Consider the following 9016-nt stretch of genomic DNA (forward strand, 5'->3'; position numbering starts at 1 on the left):
TGCATAAATCACATGATATACGTAACCCCCGGCTAGCCCAAGCTCCGGGGCAATTAATCAGCGGTCTTCTACCTTTTTAAGGCCAATCTTAAGACTCTACCCGCCTGTGTTTTATTTAGGGGATAAGAGTGATAACAGTATATTATATTTTACCTGAGAATCTCCTTTATCTCAATATTTACGCAACTACATCTTCACCTTTTTCCAAGCGGAGAGTGCTTGTTTTACCTTTGCTCTCTCAACATTATCGCAATCCACGGCCGACGCGAGAGATATACGATACAACGTTCATGACGGAAAGGTGATTAACGGAGGAGTATCTGGAGCTAGGCTGCGAGCCTGCTAGCGCGCAACGGCGGGTAGGGTAGGAGGGAATCAAAAGAAACGGGGGAGGGCCGTTAGGACCCCCCTCTGGGGTATTTATTGCGGAGCGGAACTCATCGACAGGTGGGAGGGTGGTGTGTTAGTTTGCTCTATTGCAAAAGTTAAACCCGGATATATTCGAGAACCTCTTCAGCCCTTCGCCCTCCTCGCCCGAACCATTTACGTTGAACAATGCGATAACGACTTTTGGTGTGTCATTTTTTTCTCTCTCTTTTGTTTCCCACTTTCGGTTCGATAACTGACAGTATCGCGAGACGATTTATGGAGGGAAGGGGACTACGAGTGAATGAGTGAATGAACGAATGAATGAAGTGCGATTTGAGAGTTTCGTCACAGTAGACGACGGTGACCTATTCAACTATATCAGCTGCCGGCTGGAAAAAATCTGCTGCGGCATCCCGGAATCTACGCTAGTTGGATCGAATATTGGACGTAAAGTGAGGTTGAGTAGGGTTGTCGAACAGCGCAATACCTTAACCCATCCTAAACTTACCTTTCTTTTTGACTTTTATTGAATACGACGGGGCTTACGAAACGTGAAGACTAAATCTGGAAGAAGAGGGGAGGCAGGACTGAATCAATGGCAGCTCGTGTGGAAAGCCAGGCGGTGGCATACAAGAAGAAAGATGGCTCCCTGACGATGGCTTCGGACGGGCAATCGATTACATGGGCACCTAAGGGGAGTAGTTCCGGATTGTCGCCGGTGACGATTAAAGTTGCGGATATTACACGTTTGTTATCTCGCCCCGATCATTCTTTCCGTCAGGTGGGATGTTCTTGATTGCTAACTTTTGAACCCTTTCAACTCTAGACCTCCAACAAACCCCCGCGACAAGTCCGAAAGTCATGCTGAAGGTATTCGTACAAGTTTCCAACGCTGGCCCAAGCCCGAGTCCCCACAAAGCCCCGCCTGGTGCCACGGAGCAGTATATTTTTTCCTTTACGGCCGGACCAAACGCCCGTGCCGAGGCTGATGCGATCAAAGATGCCCTTAGCGCAACCATACAAGCAATAAAGACAGGGCAGGCTCCGGCCAAAGAAGGCGCACCAGCCGCCATGGCAATCGCGAATGCGCTGTCGTCAGTGGCCGGGAAACCTCCGTGGGACGACGATAACCGGCTAATCGCGGACGCAGAACTACAGCAATCCCTCCTAAAATCCGATCCGGCACTGCAGAGAGTGTTCATGGAGACGCTTCGCACAAAAGCCGAAACGGTCAGTAGTGCGCAGTTTGTGTCACAGTTTTGGTCGACGAGAGTGCACCTGCTGCGTGCGCATGCGATTGAGAAGTCGCAGACGCGCGGGTCATATAACGTACTCTCAACGTTGAAGCCGCGGGTGGAGGATAACGTGACTAAGCTTAATATTAGCAAGGAACAGATCCAGCTAATATTCAGCCAGCATCCGCTGGTGAAGAAAGTGTATGATGAGAATGTCCCCAAACTAACAGAGCAGCAGTTCTGGTCGCGCTTTTTTCAGAGTCGGTTGTTTAAGAAGCTGCGCGGTGAACGGGTGACGGAAGCGGATGCGACTGATCCGATTCTAGATAAGTATCTTAAGGTCGACGAGTATGCGGGCCGTTCGTGGACGGCGAATGTGCCGCATATTATTGATCTTGAGGGGAATGAGGAGAACCATAGCCAGAGGCAGGGAAATAGACCATACTTCGACATGAGACCTGCTGATATGGATAAAGTGCCAATTATACGGACATTGAACTCGTTAAGTGAGAAGATCATCGCGAATGTCACGCCGGTTGATGCTGACCCTTCTGCACCGATTGGGCTGAGTGAGGAGGCATATAATGAATTGCAGCTTCGTGATCTTCGCGGGGATGAGGAGTTGAAGCGTATTACATTGAATGTGCGCGACCAAAGTCGTTTCTTCACTGGGACAAAACCTACGGAGGATGAGGAGACACGGGCATTTGCGCAGCAGGATCCTCAGGAGGTTCTCCACACGTTACAGAACGACCTAGACTCCACGTTCCCCCCCAATAAGCGCGGTGACGTTCGACTGGACCGCATTGTTGAGCCTGAGGAAACCGACAGTGCTGATGATAATGTTAATGATACCCCTAACCAACAACAGAGCACGAAATCAAAACAAGAAAGGGTCGGCTCTAGAGCGGCCCTCGCTGCCGCGTCTTCCCAGATATTCTCCGCCATCCGTGACCGCAAATCCCAATTATCCTCCCCCTCCACGACCTCGCCAGAAACCTGCGGTCTCCCCCCAGCCATCTTCGACCGCCTGACTCTCACGCACGCCACCACGACCGAATTCCTACATCAATTCTGGCAAGCGTTCTTATCCGGCAACCCGGACCGGGCAGGCGAAATCGCGTCCCTAGTCGAGTCGTTGAACCGCGCCATAGATCGTATTAGAGCCGTGGCAGACGAGGCGGAAAAGGAGCGCCAGGGGGAAATTGAAAGGCTGAAACAGCATGCGAGGGAAGTCATGGCGTCGACGGGGAAAAATATTCGGCCGAATTTGAAGGGGGTCGAGGGTGGGGAGAAGACGGTTAATGCCCTTCTGGAGCCGACGGTGAAGGCACTGGGGAAGGCGTTAGAGGAGTATAGGAAGGCGTTGGTGCAGGCGCAGCAGGTTCAGGGTCAGGATGGTACAGCCACGCCAGCAGCCGGGGGAGGGGGATAGATGGCATTTAGATGGCCATATCTTTTTTGTTTATCTCTGGTTTCTGTACTTTAATAAGGAGTATCTAGTTTTCTACTAAGAGCATGGTATCGGAAGCTGAAGCGGGTTGAGCGGCAGCGAAATGGAACGGTAACTATATTTTCTTCGCGTCACTTCTCTTATATTCTGTATTATTTTGTATTTTACTGGTGGATATGTGGAAGGTGTAAAGCTTGCTTGATTGAAGAGGTTGCTAGCAAGTGCGCCACTTGACCTCGTTATGTAAGCTGACCTCGCAAATGTGGCCCGTTGCCACTACCTGACCTCGCTCAATACATCTTTTCTTGTTAATTTGAAACTACTCAATTATTTACTATCAATTCTATAATCAATTCTTAATTGATTGTAAAACAATTTTTAATTGATTATAGAATAATTCTTCTCTTATTATAACTTTTATACTCCGTATCTATTATATCTAATTTCATACAAAAGATAGAGCTATTTATAGTAAAATAAATGTGCAAGCTAAGAGAGCTAGTATTAGTAAGTATTAGATGAGTTTTGTAGTAAGTGTTGGGGGTCCCGCGGTTGATCGGCCCTTCTACCAGCAGTGCGCTGGTGGTGATCGAGCTCTTTTGCCCCAGTAGCCTACAGAAAAATAGTAGTAATATGATGTTAATAGTGTTTATAGCGTATGACGGTATGACCTCTTTCTTATTTTCTGCCAACATTTCATTAAAATATTTATAAAAATATTTAAATGCTCTGATTTATACAGCTCAGATCAATCTTCAAATCTTCATTCTTTTTTTTCATTCTGCTCTTTTCATACATTCTCTACAGTATTTACATATCTTATACATTTCTCTATATTCATTTTTAATCTCTGTGTTCATAGCATGCACTGCTAAATTCTCTGTAACATGATCTCATGTGATGTCATGTGCACTTCTTTGAATTCAGATGAGATTGAACAGCTGGCTCTGCAGTTTGTATAACCTCTGATTAATCTGATAATGATGATAGAGGTGATACGGGGTGGAAGAGAGTGATAGGGGGAGAGGGTGATAGAGGCAGTAGAGGGGGTAGAGGGTGAAAGAGGTGAAAGGGGTGGAAGGGGTGGTAGGGGTGATACGGGGTGGAAGAGAGTGGTAGGGGGAGAGGGTGGTAGGGGCGGTAGAGGTGGTGGTGGTGGTAGAGGGGGTAGAGGGTGGAAGGGGTGGTAAGGGGGGGGTAGGGGGTGGTCCGGGGGGAGGGTGGAAGTGGTAGGGGGGGCTGCGGGGCGGTAGAGGCGGTGGTGGTGGTAGAGGGGGTAGAGGGTGGAAGGGGTGGTAAGGGGGGGGTAGGGGGTGGTCCGGGGGGAGGGTGGAAGTGGTAGGGGGGGCTGCGCAAGCATCAAAGCGAGCGTAAGCGAGCGTTTGATGCTTGTAATAATAATAATAATAACAGCAGTGACTGAAATGGTGGAACAACCATAATCCGGTCGTGTAATAACCCTACGTTCTTCTGGTATGGTTAGTGTAGCTCGCGTAGATAGATTACACACACAATAGCATGTCAGCCAGCTAACGGTAAAATAAAAGCCTCAGCGAAGTCTCGCTTCTATTCGTTTGTCTTACGTGAACGAATTGGGGAAAGGAAAGCTGCAAAAGCAGCATAGATTTCCACCCGTTTCGTTTCCATGCATGAAAGGGAAGAAAATGCGTAAGGGAAAGGGGATAGAAGCTTGCCTCGTCTGCTCCCCTTTGTAACGTTTATTTTGCTTCCTAGCACTACTAGCTTGGGACTTGGGCCTCCCTTAAAACAACGGAAACAAAAAGAAATAAAGGGAAAAAAAGAAAAAGAAAAAGAAAAAAGAAAAAAGAAAGAGAAAAAGAATCCAGGTTCAGTTAATCCTCCCTAAAGTCTATCTATCTATTATTATTACCTACCTACCCCCCGGCCTCGAAGCCCACACAGTGAGGGACAAAAAAAAATTTAAAAAAAAAATAAAAGAGGGGGAAAAGAAAGCCGTGATGCCCAGCAGAAGTTCATCTAAAAACACGTCTGAACGCGCCCCCGTTTTGAACGCAGCCGCAGCCGACTTTTCGCCAAACCGAGCTACTATTCTTCAACCGGCCAATATGGATACGCGCTTTGTTGACTCTGGCGATGGCGATTTTGTCCCTGGCGAGTACGTCGAGGGCGGTGAGGAGAGCGTGACGTTAAAGCCTGACGCTTTGACAGCATATGTTGATAGATTCACGCCGTTGCCCGACTTTCAACTAACCGAACATGGGGTATCTCAGATGCAAAAGGAAACGCATATTCTCCAGACGGCACATGGACTGGCCCTGGGCCTTTGTTTGGAGATTGGACAGCTGAAGGAGGAGTTGAATGCGATCAGAGAGTCGAATAGGAAGAGAAATGGGAACGAGAATACGAATACGGTTGGTGAAGGAGGTGAAGAGTCACCTCCTTGGACCGGGAAAGAGAATCAGGATGTCAACGGCAGCATCGAGGAAACCGAGAAACCCGATGCGGAGGCCGTAGTCGGCAAAAAGATAATCGCATTTCTCCGTCTTACGAAGGATACTCCATATCCGCACCGCCTGTATTGTAAAGACAATTACGCCAACTGGCGGGAGTCGATCCTTTCCATTGCTGAGTCCACAGGGTGCAGCTACATCATCGATAATGGGCAAAAGTTCTCTCCCTTCACGGATGAAAACACGTACCTATGGGGCCAGCAGAATGACTGGCTATATAATCTGATATGGGACTCAATAGATTCACAGGCAATGGAAGCAGTCACTCAGCCAACAAGGCGCTCCGCATACCTTCTCTGGAATCAGCTGGAATCCACATTCCGTCGACCTCTTGAAGAGGAGCGCCGCTCCATTTTCCAAAACCTATACCCGTCCCAGAAAACGAGTGATAGGGAATATATCAAGCAGTTCCAGGAAGCGAGGAGGAAACTGGAGAAGCTTGGATTTCCAGTTCCTGATTGGCTGTTGTACGATATCTTGTATGAGGGTGTTTCAAGCGCTTCACAAGATATCATCCATGCCAACTTTAAGTTGAAACAGGAGGAGACGCCCAAATCCATCCCGCAGACACTGGATATCGATATCTTGATTGATGAGCTGGTAGCCTGTTTACCCTCAGAAGGAAACACTATTATCAGCACTATTTCGGCCAGTGATAGCAATACTGATTTGTCACCCAACCAGTCGCCCTTAACCCTTTCTAACGACATGAGGGATGGAATCGTGTCCGTCGTAGCGAGCAAGGTCAGCAACGATGGTGACGTTAGTACTCGTAGCGGAACAACCAGGTCAACCTCGAAGAAGAAAAAGGAGAACAATCGGCATCAATCGTCAAACTCAAGTAATACAAGTAGCAGCGAGACGATCAAATGCCGGGACAGCAGCCGTGGGAAGGAAGAACGCGGCCAATCCCAAACCCAAACCCAGACCCGCCCGGACCCGAGTGTTAAGTGCGAATTCTGCACTCGACCAGGTCATACACAGTCTGCCTGCTACATAAAAAATCCGGAACTAGGCTCTGAGCGCTGGCGTCGCCAGAATCAGCAAACGAACGAATTCTTCCGCCAAAAGGCGATTCGGGAACGACAACAGCAAAATCGAAATCCTTCAGGGCCCGCGCAGCAGGAACATAACAAGAATCGAGGCCGGACTGGACAGAGGGGGAGTAATCAGAACAGTAATAGTAACTCGAAGCCGGAAACTGCCATCGCGAGTCCCACCAAGATAAATATGAGTCAACGCATCGAGGCCATTGCGAGGCAGTTTTATGAGCAGATGGATAATGAGGTTTGAAATCTTGCTTACGCCCTACTATATAGTATTGTAGAATATCTTGAACTAGAAATACCTATATATAGTATTTTGGCAAATCTTTTGGCGAGATAGAGAGCGACCGACCTTCCTCTGGATTCTCTCTGAAAAACTTTCTGTTCTGTTGTGATTATAGCCTAGCTTTGCATAGCGGTTTTCCTCCACTTTTGGTGACTCATGTTTGTGTTGATTATATGGTCGTAGTTTGATTTCTCGTCGTTGATTACAATTACTAGGAATGACAGACAGTCCAATGGGTATTGAGAGGACGAAGAGAATTGGATTGACAATCCCGGGAATTCGTAGTGGTGATAGACTAAAGCACAACCCGGAAAGAAAATAGAAAAAAATCTCTAAAACCATAAAACCATAAAACCAAATCAAGAAAAGAAGAAATTTGATCCCAATAGTTATAGTAGTTGCCTGGTCTGGATGTTCCATATTTTGGGGATAACAGCTCTCGGCATGCCGACTCCCAGGATTCGGGAAGCCGTAGCCCAAATTGGACATGTGTCCAATCGGACGTCTCACCGTGCTCAGATGCTCAGAAAGCTCCAATTCACCCAACGCACCTCTTAAGGACACTCTTTGCTTCTTTGGCTGGCCGCGTACGAGAAATAGTTTATGCACCTGACGCGGAGAACCGTGCGGGACATGTATTAAGCTTGTGCAGAAACAAATTCCATCGAACCGAAACGAAGGACGACGCCAAATCACCGTCCTCCTGCAACTGTTCACGGTGGGATACGAAGTCGGCACAGTCATTGCGGAGGGGGCATTTGGAAACTCCCGGATACGAGTCATAGGAGTGGGAAGAAGAGATAAAGAGAGTGTGGATTTGAGCCGCGTTTGACGAACATACACAACATCGAGCCTTGACCCCGCCATCTACTACAGATCATTCTCCCATCAAGAGGGAATAAATCGCCACGGAAACGAAAGGAAAACGCCATATCCAGCTTCCTTGAAGCTATTAGAAGTAATTAATAGAAGCCTCCCACACCCATACCTGTCGCCCACCTATTCCGCACACCCGACATTCCTTTTAGTTTTCATACAATTGCGAAAATGATCAGCTCCGGCTTCACCAATGCGCCGATTTCGAAATATGTCATGGTCTTCATAATTGCTTCGTCGATTACTGCCAGCATAGCGGACGTCAAATACTTGCTATATATACAAGTCGTGCCACATCTATGGCAATATTGGCAGGTATGGAGGCTCGGAGTTTGGCAGGTAGGTTCTTTACTCTTCCTCCTTTCCCAGCCCCAGGCTCTCTGGTGTTGACATCTCCGTTTCGTGGAAACTTTCGCGAGATCAAGGGAGACTGGTTTAATCGGACAAAACTAACGAGTGTACGGTCTCCAATACAGCTAGCCTACACGAATTCGGGTGAAGCACTCTTTGCAGCACTGCTCGTTTATCAGCTCAGAGTAATCGAACGGCTATGGGGATCTAGGAAATTTGGCGTATGTCCCTTCTTCCCTCCGCTTCCTCTTATTCTTCCGAAAGCCCCCTTACTCTTACCTCCCTCCCTCATTAGAACCAAAAACCCACATCTTACAAACATAAAATACTAACACCAACCCTCCACAACCCTCACAGAGCTTCCTAATAACAACCTTACCCTACACAACCCTCCTACCACCCCTCCTGCTCTCCCTCCTCCTCCGCCCCCTCTCCCTAAACACCCTAAACTACCTCCCCGCAGGCCCCACAGCCATCCTCTTCGCCCTCCTCGTCCAATTCTACTCCGCAATCCCCCACGCATACAAATACCGCATCGCCACCACCACCTCCTCCTCCTCCTCACCCATCTCCCAATCTCCCTCCACCTCCACCTCATCACCAACCCCCCCATCCCTAAAAGTCAGCGATAAATCCACCACCTACCTCCTCGCCGCCCAACTCGCCCTCGCCCAATTCCCCCACTCCCTCATCCCCGCCGCCATAGGCTGGGCGGTCGGCTACGCCTGGCGCTCGGAGGTATTACCCGGCCGCGCGACCGCGTGGAGGGTCCCGGGGTGGGTTTATGGGGATATGGCTGCTGATGCTGCTGCGGGTGCGCGGGGACATGGTCGCGGGGGTTGAAGGGAGAGCAGCGGGGAGTGATGCTGGTGCTGGTGCTGGTGCTGGTGATGATGGGATGCATGGCG

The 9016-nt window shown here is 48.8% G+C and overlaps 3 protein-coding genes across 4 annotated transcripts; all 3 read left to right on the forward strand.

The window, feature by feature from the left end:
- The first annotated feature begins 75 nt into the window (after positions 1 to 75).
- BDCG_08901 lies at positions 76 to 3397 on the forward strand. Of its 2 annotated transcripts, none has more exons than XM_045424678.1 (3): positions 76 to 573; positions 639 to 1115; positions 1196 to 3279. In XM_045424678.1, exons 2-3 carry the CDS (start codon positions 965 to 967, stop codon positions 3037 to 3039), a joined length of 1995 nt encoding a protein of 664 aa, XP_045282723.1. In that variant the 5' UTR covers positions 76 to 573; positions 639 to 964; the 3' UTR covers positions 3040 to 3279. The 2 variants fall into 2 exon arrangements, with proteins under 2 accessions (XP_045282723.1, XP_045282722.1); XM_045424677.1 differs by having other exon boundaries at positions 82 to 573; positions 657 to 1115; positions 1196 to 3397.
- A 1639-nt stretch (positions 3398 to 5036) lies between these two features.
- BDCG_08902 (uncharacterized protein) lies at positions 5037 to 6842 on the forward strand (the record flags this gene model as incomplete). The annotated part of the gene is made up of 1 exon (XM_045424679.1): positions 5037 to 6842. One exon carries the CDS (start codon positions 5037 to 5039, stop codon positions 6840 to 6842), a length of 1806 nt encoding a protein of 601 aa, XP_045273342.1.
- Positions 6843 to 7928: 1086 nt separating this feature from the next.
- BDCG_08903 (uncharacterized protein) lies at positions 7929 to 8951 on the forward strand (the record flags this gene model as incomplete). The annotated part of the gene is made up of 3 exons (XM_045424680.1): positions 7929 to 8096; positions 8234 to 8329; positions 8466 to 8951. 3 exons carry the CDS (start codon positions 7929 to 7931, stop codon positions 8949 to 8951), a joined length of 750 nt encoding a protein of 249 aa, XP_045273343.1.
- Between the last annotated feature and the right edge of the window lie 65 nt (positions 8952 to 9016).

The sequence above is a fragment of the Blastomyces dermatitidis genome, assembly GCF_000003525.1.
Source record: "Blastomyces dermatitidis ER-3 genomic scaffold supercont1.12, whole genome shotgun sequence".
In the NCBI taxonomy this organism is placed as follows: domain Eukaryota; kingdom Fungi; phylum Ascomycota; class Eurotiomycetes; order Onygenales; family Ajellomycetaceae; genus Blastomyces; species Blastomyces dermatitidis.